This window comes from Neofelis nebulosa, chromosome 15 (genome assembly GCF_028018385.1).
Source record: "Neofelis nebulosa isolate mNeoNeb1 chromosome 15, mNeoNeb1.pri, whole genome shotgun sequence".
In the NCBI taxonomy this organism is placed as follows: domain Eukaryota; kingdom Metazoa; phylum Chordata; class Mammalia; order Carnivora; family Felidae; genus Neofelis; species Neofelis nebulosa.
In genome coordinates this window covers 19,102,480-19,124,547 of record NC_080796.1, presented here as the reverse complement: position 1 = coordinate 19,124,547, position 22,068 = coordinate 19,102,480, and the positions used below count along the sequence as shown (strand labels likewise).

Sequence of the window (22,068 nt, the reverse complement as noted above, 5' to 3'; positions counted from 1 at the left end):
TCTTCTTGGAGTTTGTGAAACTCCTTGGATCTGCAGATTAATGTTTTTCATCAAACTTTGGAAGTTTGGGGCATTATTTTGTTAAACATTCAAGTATCTCCTTTTTCTCTCCTTTCCTTTTGGGAATTCCATGTTAATATGTTTGGTGGTGTCCCATAGGTCTTTGAGGCTCTACTTGCTTTTCATTATTTTTTCTTTCAGTTCCTCAGACTGAATAATCATAATTGACCTGCCTTTTAATTTGCTGATACTTTCTTTTTCTAGTTCACATCTGCTGTGAAGTCCTTCTAGTGAATTTTTCATTTCAGATATCTATTGTACTTTGTTAACTCCAGAATTTCTATTTGGTTCATACTTTGTCATTTGTATCTCCTTATTGATATCATTTGGTGAGGCAGCATTCTCATACCTTCCCATACTTGTCTTTAAATCTTTAGATATGGTTTCCTTTAATTCACTGGATATATTTACAATAGCTTATTTAGTTATATAAGTTCAACATTTGTGCTTCCTCATGGACAATTTCTATTGAATGCTGTGTTTCCTGAATATGAGACATCACGTCCTGTTTTCTTGCATGTCTTGTAGTTTTTATTGTTACGATAATATTGTACTCTCTCCAGAGCTTGTTATTTTTGCTGTTTGTATAATGAGTTTCTTAGATGAATTCTGAAAAGTCTGTGATCTTTGTGCAGCCACTGAAGCTTCTAGTTCAGGTAGTTTAGTGGTAACTAATGATTGGATAGAGATTTTTTATTTTACTTTAATTTTTTTTAATGTTTATTTTTGAGAGAGAGAGAGAAAAAAAAAACACAAGTGGGGGAGGGGTGGAGAGAGAGGGAGACACAAAATCTGAAGCAGGTTCCAGGCCCTGAGCTATCAGCACAGAGCCCGACCTGGGGCTCAAACCCATGGACCGTGGGATCATGTGAGCCAGAGTCAGACACTCAACCAGCTGAGCCACCCAGGTGCCCAGGATAGAGATTTTTTAAAATGCCTGGCCCTAAGTGTCCCAGCTTTTGCTAAGTGACTGTGTATGTGTGTATTGGAGCATGTTTTCAGTGTTTAAGCAGGTAGTGTACAAGGCTAAGTTAGCCTTTATTTATTTTTTATTTTTTAAATTTATTTAAGTAATCTATACACCCAAAGTGGGGCTCAAACTCATGACCCTGAGATCAAGAGTCACATACTCTACCAACTGAGTCGGCCAGGCATCCCCAAGGCCTTAGCCTTTAATTCCTGCTTGTACAATGCCTCAGGGTTGGCCAGAGATGAGAGATGAGGTCCTCCTTACGTCTTTTCCTGGTATCAACACATTCCTGCACATGTGCATGGCCTTCTAGATTCTCAGGAATATATTGGAGCTTTTCAAAGACCTTGTGAATCTCTCATTTCCCGGTTTTTCCTTTTTCAAGTTTTTTTTGTCAACCTCTTGTTAACCCCAGCTGGCAAGGCTGCTGCATGCAGTTGCAATGTTGCCACCAGTGGTTTTCAACAAATGCCCTGGGTATAAGGCTGTACAAAGCAATTTCTGAGTCAAGTCAGATAAATGCAAACCCTGGAAATGCAGCAAATATCCAGATATGTCAGAGAGTGACAGTTCACTGGAGTGGGGGTTTTCAGGAGTGCCAAATTGTTCTGCCCCCTCCAGTTGCTGCTCTGCTTTTGTTTTTCACAGATACTATATTTGTGATGCTGTTCATTTTCAAGGCTTCTGCAAAGTTGCACAGAGGGGATGTACTTATGGCAAGTAGAAATACCACAGAGTTTACTGGTTCTACTAAGGTTCAGCCATATTTCTTATTGTTGCAAAATGTAGTTCCAGGGTTCTAAAAAGGTTGATTCTGACCATTTTTACCAGTGTTCTCATTCACTTATGGAGGAGTGGATTTTTGGAGGTCCTTACTTTGGTTGTTTCAGAAATCCTTGCCCCTGGAATTTACTTTTCTTAAGTTTATTTATTTATTTTGAGAGAGAGATTGAAAGTGTGAGAGGAGAAGGGCAGAGAGAGAGAGAGAGAGAGACAGAAAATCCCAAGCAGACTCCATGCTGTCAGGCTAGACAGAGCCTGATGCAGGACTTAAAATTAGGAACCATGAGATCATGCCCTGAGCTGGAGTCAAGAGTCAAATGCTTAACTGACTGAGCCATCCCGGGCACCCCTCATTTTTGTTGTAAGTAGGAGGTAGAGATATAAATTTTTTGCATATTAATAGCCAGTTATTCCAATCTAGTTAATGAGTACCCCTTCTTTCCCCAAAGATTTTAAATGGCCTTTTCTGTTATATGCCTTCAATTCTTTTATTCATTATATACTTGAAAGCTTATTTTGTGCCATGTCTTGTTCTGATATATTCATTGATATGTTTTAATGCTTTCTTTTCTTTTCCATTGATCTATTTGATAATTTCCATGCCAGTACCACACTGTTTGTTATGTTTTGTTTTATATTTTGACTAGAGTTTTAGAATTGGTAAGAGAAATGTTCTGATTTATTGATTTTTTAAAAATAGGTGTTGTTGGTCTTACATGTTTTCTTATATATTATTTTGAGATCACTTTACCATATGCTCTAAAAAATTATAATTAAAGCGGGGCGCCTGGGTGGCGCAGTCGGTTAAGCGTCCGACTTCAGCCAGGTCACGATCTCGCGGTCCGTGAGTTCGAGCCCCGCGTCAGGCTCTGGGCTGATGGCTCGGAGCCTGGAGCCTGTTTCCGATTCTGTGTCTCCCTCTCTCTCTGACCCTCCCCCGTTCATGCTCTGTCTCTCTCTGTCCCAAAAATAAATAAAAAACGTTGAAAAAAAAATTATAATTAAATTTTAATTATGACTGCATTTAACTTACAGATTAATTTTGGGTTATATTTTGACCTTCATTAGACTTCATAATTTTCTTTTGGCTATTTCTTTATAACCTACGTACAATTCCTATAAGCTGTATTTTTATTGAGACATTTTTCTATTCTATACTAAAGGAGAAAATTGAAATAAAATTTGAAAAATAAATCACTAGCCCTATGCCTAAATTCATGACGTTATAGTACATCATTTTCCAAAGTACAATTAACCCCTGAACAGTGGAGGGGTGGTGGTTTAGGCATGCCAGCCCCCCCACCCCAGTCAAAAATACACATGTATTTTTTGACTCTTCAGAAACTTATCTGTGTACAGTAATAGAACAGGGCAACACCCTGTTACTTGTCCAACCCCAAGTTAACAAAGCTGAATCCTAGAGTGACACTTGTTTCTTGCTCCTGTACTCAGGAAAGTGGGAAATCTTTTTACACATGGAATCTGCGAGAAGGCGGAGCACCTTTACCTGTCTCTCTAGGTTGCGAGCTCCATCAGAACCCCTTTATGAGGTTCTAACGCAGCTTCTGCTTACAGGAGATGCTGGGAGGTGGTGAGCTGCCGTTCCCTGGAGGTATTGGTTCTCCCCTTTGGAGAGCTTTCAGCACCACGGACAGCACCATCATTGCTGTCCACTCTAAGTCTCAGGCTCCTGCTTGGTGTTCTTGTCCCTAATGTTCTGGACCTGTTACCCTGGGAGGGGGTGAGGGTGGAAGGCAGGTTATTTTGTGATCCTTGGCCAATTCTGGCCAGTGACTGGCCATGCTCCACCACTTCAGCAAGACTCTTTCCCCAGAGCTGGTTCCTTTGCACCTCCCAGTTCAAGACCTCAGTGAACCTAGCTTCCCCACAGATAGTAAATGGGGTGAGAAATGTCAGGAGCAGGCAAGAGCCCTGCTATTCCAGGCTTCTCTGCATCTTTCCTTTGCCTTCCCTTCTGAGTCACTGGGCGACTTCTACCTTATTTTTCAATCATAATATGAAATACATATTTATTGAAAAAAATCCAAATCAAATAAGTATGTTCAAGGGTCAGATGTACATTCTAAGAAATACTGTTTCCTCTGGATTATAGTGATAAAATGCCTTTAGTAATACTGAATTAAACAAAGTTACCAGATGCTTTATTAAGTAGGGCTTTGTGGAACCTTTACATGTTAATGTATATTGCCTACCCACTTACTTTGAACAAATAGTTTTGTTCAAAGCATATGGTATACCAGTGCTCTGCATTGTGAATATGAATAACATTATGAAAATATAGGATTGGAGTGCCTGGGTAGCTCAGTCGGTTAAGCATCCGACTTCAGCTCAGGTCATGATCTCATGGCTCATGAGTTCAAGCCCCGCATCTGGCTTTGTGCCCACAGCTCAGAGCCTGGAACCTGCTTTGAATTCTGTGTCTCTGTCTGTCTCTGCCCCTTCCCTGCTCATGCTCATGCTCTGTCTCTGTCTCTCTCAGAAGTAAATAAACATATAAAAAATTTAAAAAAAAAGAAAATATAGGGTGGATGTTTTTTAGTTTGAAAAATTCTTCACTAAGTAGATTAATAATACTTGTTTCATAATATGAGTGGTCAAAAAGCACAAATAAATTGAACACTTTCATTACTATAATAAATAATAATGCAGTCCATGAAGTACTGTAGATCCTGAGTACCTATTATAGAAAGTTGAATTATGATATTTATATAACAGGCAGATACTTTGTTTAATGTTTTAATATTTTAAGAATTGGTAAGCCACATAACAGTTCTAATTTGAAAGTGGTCTCATTACTTTATGTTTACTTAGCATATGGTAGTTCTCAATCAATTCATTAATTTTTACCTTTCTCAAGATAAAAATCTAGTGAAGATGTTTATTCTACCCTAAAGCTACGTTTGTGGAAGATTTTTTGTTTTATTTATGTTTGTTGGCATTAATTTAACGTATTAAAATAGATTTATTTTTGTGTGTATAAACTTTATTTGGTTATTAATTTGCTTAATGAAGCTAGTGTTAACCTGGTAAACTCATTATTTTTTAGACGTATTCTAGTTTTTTTCCTTCTTCACAAACACAGTAAATCAGATGTTAAAAAACAAACAAAATGGCACTGCAGTAGCCATATTACAAGTGGAAATGCAAATCAAGAAATAAATGGTCTTTTTATTATTTTGTCACCCATAATATACTTAATATGTTACTTTAAATCAGATTTTACTTTTCTGTTTATAGCTATAGGCTTAAAGTTATATGTTATAGGTCTTTAAGTAAAAGTTATATTTCAGTTTTAAAAACAGCTTTCTGTGTTGGAAAGAACCACCCTCCTTTTTTGACCCAGTTCTATCTGAGCTTTGTTATTTATTAATAAGTAGACATTTAAAACCAATCACCCTTTATACCACAGGCAAGGCGAATGATCATTTTTATATGTTCCTTTTTTCTTTAGAAACTGCCCTGGGTGCATTAGCAAGAGTCCTGAGAGAAGACTGGAAACAAAGTGTTGAGTTAGCTACAAACATAATTTACATCTTTTTCTGCTTTTCCAGGTAAGTATAAAAATTAGGAAATAAAAGTAGAAGTCTATCTCTGTTTCTCTGTCATTGGTTTGGATTGTAGATTACTGGTTTGCCCAGTCTTCCTGTGTATCTGCCCATTATTTGCCTCTGAACTCTTACTCTCTTTCCCATTTTCTGTCCTCTCTGTTGTTCTTTCATTCAGTCTGTCCTAACCCATGCATGTACATGTATATACTCACAAAGTAGAATAGTAAAATGGTTTAGAATGTAAGAGTATGGACTCTGGAAATGGATTTGAATCCAAGTACTGCTACTACCTCTGTGTTCTTGATTATATTACTTCTCTGTGCTTTAGTTTCCTCAGCTGTCAACTGGATAGTCATAGTAACACTGTTTGGGGATGGTTTTTAGAATAAAGCCTAACCCAGAGTAAGTGCCAGTAATGTTATTGTTATACATTATATGTACACGCATATATATAACTTATGTATCCATATATGCTATTTATACATATATACTTTAGAAAGATGTTTATTGAGATAGTGTGAAAAGTTTCTAGCCAATTTCCCAGAAAATTACTTGCATCTATTCCAAAAATGTGCCAGCATTAGCAAATAACTATTTATCGAATAAATACTTGTATGAATGAATTGTGTAGGAAACATATGTAAAAACCTGATTACTGGTAACTTTGCTGGTCTATTCTCTGGTATCAATTTTATTCAGTATTAGTATTGTTACATTATTAGCTCTGTTATATGGTAGTCCGAAAGTTTATTTTGAGAGTATCTGAATAGTTAAAATGGTCGTTAATTACAAAAAAAAAAATGTGTTTTATTTCATTTCTAACTTAAAAATAATTTAATTTCAGGGAAGGGTTTTTTTAAAAAATTATATTTACAGCATATATTTAAAGTAATCTCATAATTTCATGTCTTTCTAGTATACTGTGGGTGTTTTCGTTTATTGAAATAAATATATCAAATTTATTTTCTACATTGACAAGTGTTTACCCAAAACAAATTTCCTGATTCTACAAATTGTATTGCTTTAAATACATACTAAAATCTCTTTTTTAAAGCTTTTCTCAGTTCCATGGACTTATCACTCACTATAAAATTGGAGCTTTATGTATGAATATCATTGATCATGAGTTAAAAAGACATGAGCTTTGGCAAGAAGAACTCTCTAAAAAGAAGAAAGCTGATATCCTTTTAGAATGGCTTTTCACCCCAGTGTTGTTGCTCTAAGCTTTGGGTAGGTGGGATAGTTTTGTTTTTCTTGCCATTCACATTATTTGGAAAAATGAAAGAGTGTCGAAGGTTAAGATGAATATTAAAACTATCAGAGTGAATATAGTTTGACATATACTTTTTTATCTCTTTAAAACTTTGGTTGATAAGCTAGAAGGAGCAGATAATAGTGGTCTAGATCATTGAACTGTGAGTCTCCAAGTGGAGACTGAGATCCTTTGGTCAGCTGAAGTGTGGCTCACTGCTGTTGTTTATGTAATTCTGTCTATGTAATAAGGGGACTTTGATTGGAATGGGTATGAATTTGGTGAACATAGTTTTAAATTCTATTTTACTAATTAAGCACAAAAAAATCTTTTAATACATGCAAATTTGAGAGGCCTGCAGAATGATGGAACCTATGAAAGGAATCTTTAAAAATGACCTATTTTAACCTATCTTTCAGCACAGGAATCTTCTGCAGCCTCCCTTACAAATCGGTTATTTAGTATCTTCAACAATGTCACTGCTTATTGATTTAGGTCATTGTGTAGTTTGACATTCTATTTATTATAGTGTTGTTTTGCTTAGTGTACTAAAATCCACTTGTCAATAACTTCTATCCCTTGAATCCAGTCTTGCATACTAAAACCATATAGAATAAGGATGAAGTCTCTTAAACATCACTTTTCTTATATTTGAAGATATTTATCATATTGCCTCTACAGCTTAGTTTTTCCTAGATTGAAGGCCCTAGCTTATTCATATGGCTTATTCAGCAAGCCATGCTGGTAATTTTCCTTTGAACCCAATTTTTATTGGTCTCTTTTAAAAAGTAAAAGTATTATTCGTATTGTGAAGAATATCATGTTTCTTACCTCTCCTTCATGGAATCCCCAAGACACTCTAAAAATATACTCTCTCAGACACACAGGCTTTGACTTTTCCTAATTAGGATCTTTCCACATTTAGAAATTTTCTGTTGCTCTGTACTTCTGACATCTAGATTGGTGTTGACTTAAACTGTGTGGACAGCTCAATAATCCTGGAGACTTCAGATCATTTCTGGAGTCACAAGTCTCCTGAACATGCCCAAAATTCCTTAAATAGAAGGGGTATGGAGAGAACCACTAATGGAACTTTTAACCATCAGTAATTTGTACTTTGTGATTGTTGGGTGACAGGAACTGATATCTTAGAATATATCATATTCCTGTAAATATTGGATACCATTGATTGTAAGATGCACTATTATTTATGAACCACTAAGAATGGAAAAAAATGCTTCAATTAAATTGTGACATGTCATGGATTATAAGACATATCAAAATTTGGTTCGTTAACCCACTTGTTAATCTGTTGAAATTTAGGGACCTGTGCACGTACATAAGACATTTGCATAAAATTTCTGGGCATTCAAGTATTTGATGATACCCAAACATGTGTTCATCCAAGATCTCTAAGAACATCCTTGAACACTTGGTTGAGAAGTTCTAACACAATTATTGTACACAGACAAACATTTTAGTTTCAAACTACTGGTTAGAGAAAATAACTGGCTAACACTGCACATAAAATGTAATGGTACTGTCCTTCATAATATTTTTCAGTAGATTTTCTTTGCTTCAGTGAATATGGATGATCCTTAACTTAAGTTGCTTACTTGATGAAGACCCCGAAAACCAGACCTTGAGAAAAGATTATGAAAAAACCTTTAAAAAATACCAGGGGCTTGTGGTAAAACAGGAACAGCTCTTACGAGGTATGATTTCCTAAGCAAAGAGAAACACAACAATGTGCTGACTCGACATTAATTTTGTTCAATTTTTTTTGTCACATCAGTAAAGCTAATATCATAATAATTGAAAAATCTGTACATTTTCATATGCTACAAATTCTTTTGTTTTTAGCATGGGTAATGTTTTAAGTTTCGTTCCATTATTTTTTCACCAAAAGACCCTATTCAGCTCTTAAATGTATATACACTTATAATTCATTTATTCAGAGAGGATTTGTAATCCAGTACTTGTCCTTTTCAATAAGAATCTAGTCTCTCAAACACTAATATTAACTAATATTAGTTATAATAATACTAACATCTTATTTAGTAACTTACTTTGTTGCTTTCCTAGGAAACTGATATAAACATTTTCAAAATATTTCTCTTGATTAATAAAAAATAGTCTCTTTCTGAGGTTTATTGAGAGGTCTAACAATTCAGTAGTCTGGATTCACAGTCATTGATAAGATACAGTGTTAAGAAGGTTAGTGAGAATGATGTGGGGCTTTTAAGTATGCATTCCACCCCTGCTTTGTAGTTGACTATTGATTTTTTTCCAGCCTTATTGAAATATAATTGACATATAACACTGTGTTAAGTTTAAGGTATACAATGTGATGATTTGGTACACACATATATTGCAAAATGTTTGCCACAATAAGGTTAGCTAACGTGTCCTTCACCTCACATAATTACCATTTTGTTGTTGTGGTTATGATGAGAACATTTAAGATCTATTCTCATAGTAACATTCAAGTATACAATACAGTATTGTCAACTATAGACACCATGGTATACATTAGATTCCTGGAACTATTCATCTTTTGTTGACCAAGGTCTTCCCATTTCCCCCGCAACACGGCCTCTGTCAAGCTTCAATCTGTTCTGTTTTTATGAGTCCCGTATTTTTAGATTCTACATGTAAGTGAGAACATACAAGATTTGTCTTCTTCTGTCTGACTTCACTTAGTATAATACCCTCAGGGTCCATCTATGTTGTTGCAAATGGCAGAGTATCCTCCTTTTTTTATGGATGAATATTTCAGGGCGTGTGTGTGTGTGTGTGCCAGCCACATCTTCTTTATCCATTCATCCATCAATGGACACTTCAGTTGCTTCCCTGTCTTACCTGTTGTGAAGAATGCTTCAGTGAACATGGGAATGCATATATCTCTTGATTTTACTTCCTTTGGATATATACCCAGAATGGTATTGCTGGATTATATGGTAGTTTTATTTTTATATTTTTGAGGAACCTCCATATTTTCCATAGTGGCTGCACCACTTTATAGTCCTACGAACAGTGCACTAGGGTTCCCTTTTCTCCACATCCTTGCCAGCATTTATCTCTTGTCTTTTTAATAATAACCATTCTGACAAGGTATGAAGTGATCTGTCATTGTGATATGGATTTGCATTTCCCTCATAATTAGTGATGTTGAGCACCTTTTCATTTACCTATTGGTCATTTGTATCTCTTCTTTGGAAAAATGTCTATTCAGATCTTTTGCCCATTTTTAAATTAGGGGTTTTTTTTGTCTAGTGAGTTGTATGAGTTTCTTAAACCTTTTGGATATTAACCCCTTATCAAGTAGATGGTTTGCAGGTATTTTCTCCCATTCTGTAGGTTGTCTTTTCATTTTGTTGATTTTTTTTTTTTTTTCTGGGTGGAAGGTTTTAATTTGATGTAGTCCCACTTGATAATTGCTTTTGTTTCTTGTGATTTTGGTGTCATTTCCAAAAAGTCATTGCCAAGACAGATGTCAAGGAGCTTTTTCCCTATATTTTCTTTTAGGAGTTCTATAGTTTCAAGTCTTTAATCCTAATTTTATTTCAGTCCTCTTTCTTTTTTTTTCCTTTGTAGTCCAGTTAATTTTTGTGAGTGGTGTTAGGGGTACCGTTTCTTTCTTTCTTTCTTTTTTTTTTTTTTTTTTTGTATGTGAATATTCAGTTTTCCCAGCACAATGTTATTGAAGAAACCGTCCTTTCCCCCATTGAGTATTCTTGGCTCCTTTATCACATATTAGTTGACCCTTATATGGAGATTTGTTTTGAGCTCTCTTCATTGATCTATATGTCTGTTTTTATGCAAATACCTTACTGTTTGATGGCCATTGCTTTGTAACATATTTTAAAACCAGAAAGTATGATGCCTCCAGTTTTAAACTTTTTCAAAATTACTTTAGCTATTTTGAATCATTTGTACTTCCATACAAAGTTTTGTACTTTTTTTTCTCCATTTTTGTGAAAAATGACATTGGAATTTTGGTAGAGAGGACATGGCTCTATAGATGTCTTTGAGCAGTATGGACATTTTAATGATAGTAACTCACCTGATCCTTGAACACAGTACATCTTTACGTGTATTTGTGTCTTCGTTTTTTTTCATCAGTGTCTATTATAGTTTTCAGTGTATACATTGTTCACTTCTTTGGTTAAATTTATTCCTAAGTATTTTATTGATTTTGATGCTATTGTAAATGAGACTTTTATTTCCTTTCAGATGGTTGTTAGTGTATAGGATTTTTGTGTATTGATTTTTTTTTTTATCCTGAAACCTTATTGAATTCATTTATTAGCTCTAACAGTTTTTTGGTATAGGCTTAAAAGATTTTCTGTACAAGATTGTGTCTTCAGCAAACAGAGACAATTTCATGTCTTCCTTTTCAATTTGTATACCTTTTATTTCTTTTTCTTGCCTAAATGCTTTGGATAGTTTTTCCAGGACTATATTGAATAAAAGTGTCAAGATGAGCTTATTGTGAATCTTACAGTAAAAACTTTCAGAATATGATATTGTTAGTGGGATTTTCATATGTGGCCTTTGTTATATTAATTACTTTCTGTTCCTAAGAGTTTTATCATGAAAATATGTTGAATTCTGTCAACTGCTTTTTCTGTATCTATTGAGATGACCATGTGATTTTTATCCTTTTTTGTGTTAATGTGATTGTATTTTTTGATTTGTGTATGCTGAACTATCCGTGCATTTATCCGTGGGATTTATCCCACTTAGTCATGGTATGTGATCCTTTTAATGTGCTATGCCTTCAGTTTGCTAGTATTTTATTGAGAATTTTTACATCTCTGTTCCTCAGGGATATTTGTCTATAGTTTTTTTGGTGTTTTGTTTTCCTCGTAGTGTCCTTATCTGGCTTAGATAAGGATATTTAGATACTTAGATAAGTACCCTTATCAGGGTAACTCTTCAGTTTTTTGGAAGAGTTTGAGATGGATTGGCATTAATTCTTTAAATGTTTGGTAGTTGTCCATGTAGCCTTCTGGTCCTGGGCTTTTCTCTTTGCAAGGTTTTTGATTGCTGACTTAATCAACTCATTATTGGTCTGTTCAGATTTTCTCCTTTATGATTCAGTCTTGATAGGTTGTATGTTTCTAGAAATGTATCCTTTATTCTAGGATATCCAAATGGCTTGTAATTGTTTATGTTAATCTCTTAAGATCCTCTATATTGCTATTGTATTCGTTGTAATGTCTTCACTTTCGTTTCCATCTTTGTTTCAATCCTTTTTTTTCCTTTGTAAGTCAATTAAAAGTTTGTCATCTTTGTTTATCTTCTTAAAAACCCAACTCTTAGTTTTGCTGATCTTTTCTATTGTTTTTCTATTCTCCATTTCATTTATTTTTGCTCTGATCTTTGTGATTTCCCTCATCCAACTACTTTAGGCTTCATTTGTTCTTTTTCTAATTCCTTGAGGTGCAAGGTTAGATTAGTCATTTGAGATTTTTCTTCTTTTTTCTTAATACACATTTCTCTTGGCACTGCTTTTGCTGCATACTTTAACTTTTGTTATGGTATGTTTCATTTTGGTTAGTTTCAGGATATTATTTGATTTCCCTTTTGATTTCACTTTTGACCCATTGGTTATTCTAGAGTGTGTTGTTTAATTTCCACATATTTGTGAATCTTCCAGCTTTCCTTTGGTTATTGATTTCTAGTTTTAAAACTTGATGGTTGAAAAGATACTTGGTATAATAGCAACTTTGTAAAATTTGCTAAGACTGTTTTGTGACCTAACATTTGATCTATTCTAGGGACTGTTCCACGTGCACTTGAGAAGAATGTGTTCTCTGCTGTTGTTGAATGGGATGTTCCGTTTATGTCGCTTAGGACCATTTGTTCTAAAGTCTAGTTTATGTCTGCTTCCTTATTTATTTCTGTCTGAATGATATATCCATTGTTAAAAGTGTGGTATTGAAGTCCTATAATGTTATTATATAGATGTCTTACTCCCTTCAGATCTGTTAGTATTTGCTTAATATATTTAGGTGCATTACTATTGGGGGCATATATATTTACAATTGTTATATCCACTTCATGAATTGACCCCTTTACCATTAAAAATGACTTTCTTTGTCTCCTGTTATAGTTTTTAAGTCCGTTTTGTCTGATACAAGTATAGCTACCATTTTTTTGTTTCTATCTTTTGGTTTCCTTTTACATGGAATATCTTTTTCCATCCCTTCACTTTGAGCTTATGGTATGTGCCCTCTCACAGATCATGTTACTGATTAGCATCCTTTGATTTCTGCTTATAGAATTCCTTTAGCATTTCTTGTAAGACAGGTCTAGTGGTGATGAACTCCCTCAGCTTTAGTTTATTTGGGAAAGTATTTTGCTTTTATTTTTGAAGGACAACTTTGTTGTGTAAAGTATATTTGGTTGGCATTTTTTTTTTTCTTTCAGCACTTTGAATATATCATTCCACTTAACTCCTGGGCTGTAAGGTTTCTGCTGAGAAATCTGCTTATAGTCTTATGGGAATTCCCTTGTAGGAAATAATTTTTTTCTCTTCCTGCTTTTAAAATTCTCTCTTTGTCTTTGATTTTAAATGATTTTGTTATAATGTATCTTGTAGAACATCATTCTACACGTTCTAATGTATTCTACATATTATAATGTATCTTATAGAACATTATTCTTCATGATTGAAATTTTGGGGTGAATTATATCACGATGTACATATCTCTCCCCAGATTTGGGACATTCTCAGCTACTATTTCTTTAAGTAAATTTTCTGCCCCTTTCTTTTTCTTTTCATTCTGGGACTCTAGTGATATATAGATTGTTTTTCTTAATACACAAGCTTTAGGTTAGCTCCTCCTGCTGTGCATCTGCATTTCCAATGCCCTGTGCACTTGCATTACCTGTGACAGTACCATGCAGGCCCAAGAATGCACATTTACAGCATAATTAGAGATTCATCCATCTTATATCCATAGTTCATTTCTTTTTATTATTAGGATGGCCTTTCATTCATTAAGGGTTAGTGGGATATTTCCAGTTTGTTTTTTTTTTCAATTACAAATAACGTCGCTGTGGACATTGATGTGCAAGTATTCACGTGGACATTTGCTTTCTTTTCCCAAGGTAAAATACTTTGTGATGGAATGCTGGGATCATAGGTGTATGTTTATCTTTCTAAGAAATTGCGAAATGGTTTTATGCATGATTGTACTATTTTATCTTCTCATAATCAGTACCTCAGGGTTCCATTTGTTTCACATCCTCACCAACAGTTGATGTGGTCAATTTCGTTAATTTTAGCCATTTAAAAATGTATGCAGTGGTATCATATTGTGTCTTAATTTTCATTTTCATAGCAACTAATTGTATTAAACATCTCTTCGTGTGTTTATCTGTCATTTTGTATCTTCTATTATATCATGTGTTAAATCTTTTGTTTAATTTTTTTATTGGATTGCTCTCTTATTGAATTTTGAGAGTTCTTTATTTGCATTGGATACAAGCCTTTATCAGACTTATAATTTGCAGACATTCTCTCCCAGTTTTTGGCTTATCTTTTTATTCTCCTAAGAGCATTTTTTGGAGATAAGAATTTTTAATTAAAAAAATGTTTTTGATGTTTATTTGTTTTAGAGAGAGAGAGAGAGAGAGAAAGCACAAGCAGGGGAGGGGTAGAGAGAGAGAGACATACACAGAATCCAAAGTACGCTTCAGACTCTGAGCTGTCAGCACAAAGCCCAACGTGGGGCTCGAACTCACAAACCATGAGATGATGACCTGAGCTGAAGTCAGATGCTTAACTGACTGAGCCACCCAGGTGCCCCGAGAATTTTTAATTTTTATGTAGTACAATTGATTTCATATTTTCTGAATTGCAATTTTGGTACTGTATCTAAGGAATTATTTTCTAACTGCTAAGATTTTATTCTATGTTTTCTTTTACAAGTTTTATGTCTTAGGTTTTTATAGTTAAGTCTAAAATACATTTTGAGTTAAGTTTTGTATGTGGAGTGAGGAATGGATCAAAGTTCTTTATTCTTTTTGCTTATACATATACAATTATTCAAGCATTATTTGTTGAAAACACTATCCTTTTATCCTTTATCTATTGGATTGTTTTCTATTTTTGTGAAAATCTTTTATCCATGTATGTGCATTCTCATTTCTAGATTCTACTTTGTGCTGCCCATCCTTTTTATAGATCTTGATACCAACAGCACAGTATCTTCAGTATTGTGGCTTTATAGAAAATATTAAAATGAAGTAGTATTAGGCCTCCCATTGTTTTTCTTTTCCCCAAAGGTGTTTTTGCTATCTAGGTATTTTGCATTTTCATATTACTTTATAAGCAGTGTATTCATTTCTACCAAAAAAAAAAAATCTGGGATATTGATTCAGGCAGCATTGAATATATATATTAATTTGGGAAGATTAATAAGAAGAATCTTAACAATATGAGTCTTTTGACACAAGGATTTGTCTCTACATTTATTTAGATCTTCTTTAATATGTCATAGTGGTATTTTATTGTTTTCAGGTTTTTCATATCTTTTGTCAGATTTACCCCTAAGCACATTTCATATTTTTCTTGCCATTCTATATGCTCTTTTTAAAAAAAATCTCGTTTTGATTATTTGTTGCTAGTATATGTAAATATAATTGGTTTTTATATATTGGTTCTGTATTGCATAGCCTTGGTAAATTCATTTATTAATTACTTCTAGTAACTTTTTTTAAAGATTCCATTATATTTTCTATGTAGATGATCATGTTTTCTATAAATAAAAATAGTTTTATCTTTTCAAATCAGGAAACTTCTTATTTAGTTTCCTTGTCATTAATTGCATTGATTGATTTTTCAAATGCTATATCAACCTTGGACTCCTGTATTAAAATTCACTTGTATTATCCTTTTTTTATACCGCTGGATTAAATTTACTAAAATTTTGTTTAGAATTTTTGCTTCTTTTTTTTTTTTAAGTTTGTTTATTTTTATTTTGACAGAGAACAAATGAGGTACAAGTAGCAGGGGAGGGACACAGAGAAGGACAGACAGAATCCCGAGCAGGCTCTGCACTCAGTGCAGAGCCTGATGTGGGGCTCGAACTCATGAACCATGAGATGATGACCTGAGCCGAGATCAAGAGTTGGATGTTTTAACTAACTGAGCCACCCAGGTGCCCCTAGAATTTTTGCTTCTATATTCACAAGGGATATTTGTGTGTTGTTTTCTTTTGTTGTAAAAATTTCATGAAATGCTGGCTTCATAGGTTGAGTTGGGATTTATTCCATCCTATTTAACTTTCTAGGAGAGTATGTGCAGAATTGCTATCAATTCTTTAAAGGTTGGGTAAGATACTCCAGTAAAGCCATCTGAGCTCTTGAATTTTCTTCATAGGAAAATTTTAAGTTGCAAATTCAATTTCTTTAATAAGTACTGTTCACATTCTCTTTTTCTTGAATGAGCTCTGGTAGCTTGAATCTTTAAAGGAATTTCTACCTTTCAGGTTGTTTTATATTATTATTCCCTTATCATCTTACTAATACCTATAGAATCTATAGTGATATAACCTCTCTCAATGCAGAAATTGATGTTATGTCTTTTTTTTTTTTTTACTCCTGATCTTTCCAGTTGGAAGATTATCATTTTTTAATCTCAAAGAACCAACTTTTGGTTTCATTGATTTTCTGTACATGTATATTTTTTATTTCATTGATTTCTGTTCAGATTTTTATTATTTCCTTTTCTGAACTTATTTTGGGTTCAGTTTGCTATTCTTTTTGTAGTTTCTTAAGGTGGAAGTGGGATCATTTATTCAAGATCTTCTATACTAAAGGTGTGTAGGGCTATAAGTTTCTCTTAAAGCACTGTTTTAGAACTATCCCACAGATTTTAGTATGTCCTGTTTTTATTCTCATTTTTATTCAGCTCAAAATACCTTTTAATTCCCCTTTTTATTTCTTCTTTGACTCATAGGTTGTTTAGAAAGGAGTTATTTTGTTTCGAAATATTTGGGGATTTCTCAGAGACCTTTGTGTTACTAATTTTGCATGTAATCCCATTGTCATTAGAGAAAATACTTTTTTTAAGCTTTTTTGCAAATTCCAGTTATCATACAGTGTATTATTATTTCAGTTATATAACAGTGATTCAGCACCTCCATACATCACCTGATGCTCATCACAACAAGTGCATTATTTAACCTATCCCCACATCCACCTATTTAACCTGTCCCTCTATCCACCTCCCCTCTGGTAACCATCAGTTTGTTCTCTGTAGTTAAGAGTCTGTTTCTTGGTTTGTCTCTCCCTCTTTCTTTTCCCTTTGATCATTTGTTCTGTTTCTTAAATCTTACATGAGTGAAATCATAGGGTATTCATCTTTCTCTATTATGCTTAACATTATATTCTGCAGCTCTATCCATGTCATTGCCAATGGCAATATTTCATTCTTTTTTATGGCTGAGTAATATTCCATGGCATATCTATACCACATCATCCTTACCCATTCATCAGTCAGTGAACACTTGGGGTGTTTCCATAATTTGGCTATTGTAGATAATGCTGCTATAAACATCAGGGGGCATGTATCCCTTTGAATTAGTATTTTTGTATTCTTTGGATAGTGCAGTTGCTGGATCATGGGGCAGTTTTTATTTTCAACTTTTTGAGGAACCTCCATACTGTTTTCCAGAGTGGCTGCACCAGTTTGCATTTCCACCAACAGTGCAAGAGGGTTACCCTTTCTCCACATCCTTGTCAACACCTGTTGTTTCTTGTGTTTTTTTATTTTAACCATTCTGATAGGTGCAAGGCGATATCTCAGTGTAATTCTTTTAAGTGTGTTTATTTTGAGACAGAGAGTGAGCAGGGGCGGGGCAGAGAGAGGGGGGATAGAGGATCTAAAGTGGGCTCTGCGCTGACAGCAGAGAGCCTGATGCGGGACTAGAACTCGAGAGCCGAGATCATGAACTGAGCCAAAGTTGGATACTCAACCGACTGAGCCACTCAGGTGCCCCTTAGTGTAATTTTGACTTGTATTTCCCTCATAAGGTGTGATGTTGAGCATCTTTTCATGTGTCTGTTGGTTATTTGGATGTCTTCTTTGGAAAAATTTCTCATGTTTTCTGTCCATTTTTTACTTTTTTTTAAATTTTTCTAATCACTAACTGAAATTGAGTCTTTTATTATGAGTTCAGGCTACAGATCCCCATAAGATTAATAGGACTTGTAACTTCATTGCCGGTAGAAACATCAGAAGTTTTCATACCACATCATAGTTGATGTAGATACCTTGAATTACCATTTATGTTCCTTAGTATTTAGGAAATTATGGCAATTATCAGATAAGCGTCTATATCTTGTTATTAAGTATGTCAGTAATGCAGCACATTTATTTCTGTATTGCAAATTGATTCTTTTTTTTTTTTAAATACGAAATTTATTGTCAAATTGGTTTCCATACAACACCCAGTGCTCATCCCAACAGGTGCCCTCCTTAATGCCCATCACCCACTTTCCCCTCCCTCCCACCCTCCATCAACCCTCAGTTTATTCTCAGTTTTAAGAGAATAAAAACTTATTCTTATGGTTTGCCTCCTTCCCTCTCTGTAACTTTTTTTTTCCCCTTCCCCTCCCCCATGGTCTTCTGTTAAGTTTCTCAGGATCCACGTAAGAGTGAAAACATATGGTATCTGTCTTTCTCTGTATGACTTATTTCACTTAGCATCACACTCTCCAGTTCCATCCACGTTGCTACAAAGGGCCATATTTCATTCTTTCTCATTGCCACGTAGTACTCCATTGTGTATATAAACCACAATTTCTTTATCCATTCATCAGTTGATGGACATTTAGGCTCTTTCCATACTTTGGCTATTGTTGAGAGTGCTGCTATAAACATTGGGGTACAAGTGCCCCTATGCATCAGTACTCCTGTATCCCTTGGGTAAATTCCTAGCAGTGCTATTGCTGGGTCATAGGGTAGGTCTATTTTTATTTTTTTGAGGAACCTCCACACTGTTTTCCAGAGTGGCTGCACCAATTTGCATTCCCACCAACAGTACAAGAGGGTTCCCGTTTCTCCACATCCTCACCAGCATCTGTAGTTTCCTGATTTGTTCATTTTAGCCAATCTGACTGGCATGAGGTGGTATCTGAGTGTGGTTTTGATTTGTATTTCCCTGATAAGGAGCGACGTTGAGCATCTTTTCATCTGCCTGTTGGCTATCCGGATGTCTTCTTTAGAGAAGTGTCTATTCATGTTTTCTGCCCATTTCTTCACTGGATTATTTGTTTTTCGGGTGTGGAGTTTGGTGAGCTCTTTATAGATTTTGGATACTAGCCCTTTGTCCGATATGTCATTTGCAAATATCTTTTCCCATTCCGTTGGTTGCCTTTTAGTTTTGTTGGTTGTTTCCTTTGCTGTGCAGAAGCTTTTTATCTTCATAAGGTCCCAGTAGTTCATTTTTGCTTTTAATTCCCTTGCCTTTGGGGATGTGTCAAGTAAGAAATTGCTACGGCTGAGGTTAGAGAGGTTTTTCCCTGCTTTCTCCTTTAGGGTTTTGATGGTTTCCTGTCTCACATTTATGTCCTTTATCCATTTTGAGTTAATTTTTGTGAATGGTGTAAGGAAGTGGTCTGGTTTCATTCTTCTGCGTGTTGCTGTCCAGTTCTTCCAGCACCATTTGTTAAAGAGACTGTCTTTTTTCCATTGGATATTCTTGCCTGCTTTGTCAAAGATTAGTTGGCCATACTTTTGTGGGACCAATTCTGGAGTCTCTATTCTTTTTTTTTTTTTTAATTTTTTAACATTTATTTATTTTTGAGACAGAGAGAGACAGAGCATGAACAGGGGAGGGGCAGAGAGAGAGGGAGACACAGAATCGGAAGCAGGCTCCAGGCTCTGAGCCATCAGCCCAGAGCCTGACGCGGGGCTCGAACTCACGGACCGCGAGATCATGACCTGAGCCGAAGTCGGACGCTCAACCGACTGAGCCACCCAGGCGCCCCTGGAGTCTCTATTCTATTCCATTGGTCTATGTGTCTGTTTTTATGCCAATACCATGCTGTCTTCATGAGTACAGCTTTGTAGTAGAGGCTAAAGTCTGAGATTGTGATGCCTCCCACTTGATCATGGTGAATAATTCTTTTTACATGCTGTTGAATTCAATTTGCTAGTATCTTGTTGAGAATTTTTGCGTCCATATTCATCAGGAATATTAGCCTGTAGTTCTCTTTTTTTGCTGGGTCTCTGTTTTGGGAACCAAAGTAATGCTGGCTTCATAGAATGAGTCTGGAAGTTTTCCTTCCCTTTTTTATTTTTTGGAATAGCTTGAGAAGGATAGTTATTATCTTTGCTTTAAATGTCTGGTAGAATTTCCCAGGGAAGCCATCTGGTCCTGGACTCTTATTTGTTGATTCAATTTCTTCACTGGTTATGGGTCTGTTCAAATTTTCTATTTCTTCCTGTTTGAGTTTTGGAAGTGTGTGGGTGCTTAGGAATTTGTCCATTTCTTCTAGGTTGTCTATTTTGTTGGCATATAATTTTTCATAGTATTCCCTGATAATTGCTTGTATTTCTGAAGGATTGGTTGTAATAATTCCATTTTCATTCATGATTTTATCTATTTGGGTCCTTTCCCTTTTATTTTTGAGAAGCCTGGCTAGAGGTTTTTCAATTTTGTTTATTTTTCCAAAAAACCAACTCTTGGTTTCATTGATCTGTTCTACATTTTTTTTAGATTCTATATTGTTTATTTCTGCTCTGATCTTTATTATTTCTCTTCTTCTGCTGGGTTTGGGGTATCTTTGCTGTTCTTCTATTTCCTTTAGGTGTGCTGTTAGATTTTGTATTTGGGATTTTTCTTGTTTCTTGAGATAGGCCTGGATTGCAGTGTATTTTCCTCTCAGGACTGCCTTCTCTGCATCCCAAAGCATTTGGATTGTTGTATTTTCATTTTTGTTTGTTTCCATATATTTTTTAATTTCTTCTCTAATTGCCTGGTTGACCCATTCATTCTTTAGTAGGGTGTTCTTTAACCTCCATGCTTTTGGAGGTTTTCCAGACTTTTTCCTGTGGTTGATTTCAAGTTTCATAGCATTGGGGTCTGAAAGTGTGCATGGTATGATCTCAATTCTTTTATACTTATGAAAGGCTGTTTTGTGACCCAGTATGTGATCTATCTTGGAGAATGTTCCATGTGCACTCTAGAAGAAAGTCTATTCTGTTGCTTTGGGATGCAGAGTTCTAAATATATCTGTCAAGTGCATTTGATCCAATATATCATTTAGGGCCCTTGTTTCTTTATTTATTTCTCTGTCTAGATGTTCTGTCCATTGTTGTAAGTGGAGTATTAAAGTCCCCTGCAGTTACCACATTCTTATCAATAAGGTTGCTTATGTTTGTGATTAATTGTTTTATATATTTGGGGGCTCCCGCAAAGACATTTGGGCATATAGACATTTATAATTGTTAGCTCTTCCTGATGGATAGACCCTGTAATTATTATATAATGCCCTTCTTCATCTCTTTTTACAGCCTCTAATTTAAAGTCTAGTTTGTCTGATATAAGTATGGCTGCTCCAGCTTTCTTTTGACTTCCAGTAGCATGATAGATAGTTCTCCATTCCCTCACTTTCAACCTGAAGATGTCCTTAGGTCTAAAATGAGTTTCTTGTAGACAGCAAATAGATGGGTCTTGGGTTTTTTTTTTTTATCCATTCTGATACCCTATGTCTTTTGGTTGGAGCATTTAGTCCATTTACATTCAGTGTTATTATTGCAAGATAGGGGTTTAGAGTCATTGTGATGTCTAGGTTTCATGCTTGTAGTGGTGTCTCTGGTGCTTTGTGGGCCTTGCAACATTTCACTCACAGAATCCCCCCTTAGGAGCTCTTGTAGGGCTGGTTTAATGGTGATGTATTCCTTCAGTTTTTGTTTGTTTGGGAAAACCTTTATCTCTCCTTCTATTCTGAATGACAGACTTGCTGGATAAAGGATTCTTGGCTGCATATATTTTTCTGTTCATCACATTGAAGATTTCCTGCCATTCCTTTCTGGCCTGCCAAGTTTCAGGGATAGGTCTGCTACTACCTGTATGTGTCTACCTTTGTATGTTAGGGCCTGTTTATCCCTAGCTGCTTTCAGAATTCTCTCTGTATCCTTGTATTTTGCCAGTTTCACTATGATATGTCGTGCAGAAGATCGATTCAAGTTATGTCTGAAGGGAGTTCTCTGTGTCTCTTGGATTTCAATGCCTGTTTCCTTCCCCAGATCAGGGAGGTTCTCAGCTATGATTTGTTCAAGTACACCCTCAGCCCCTTTCTCTCTCTTCTTCTTCTTCTGGAAATCCTATGATCTGGATATTGTTCTGTTTGATTGCATCACTTAGTTCTCTAATTCTCCCCTCATACTCCTGGATTTTTTTATCTCT

The 22,068-nt window shown here is 35.2% G+C and overlaps 1 protein-coding gene across 2 annotated transcripts in view; it reads left to right on the top strand.

The window, feature by feature from the left end:
* The window catches only part of KIFAP3 (kinesin associated protein 3), a 173,052-nt gene that overhangs the window by 35,140 nt on the left and 115,844 nt on the right, over positions 1-22,068 (top strand). For both annotated transcript variants that reach the window (XM_058701729.1, XM_058701730.1), the window contains 3 exons: positions 5,286-5,385; positions 6,437-6,561; positions 8,251-8,349. In XM_058701729.1, coding sequence (XP_058557712.1) covers positions 5,286-5,385; positions 6,437-6,561; positions 8,251-8,349 — 324 coding nt within the window. The remainder of the gene's footprint in view (positions 1-5,285; positions 5,386-6,436; positions 6,562-8,250; positions 8,350-22,068) is intronic.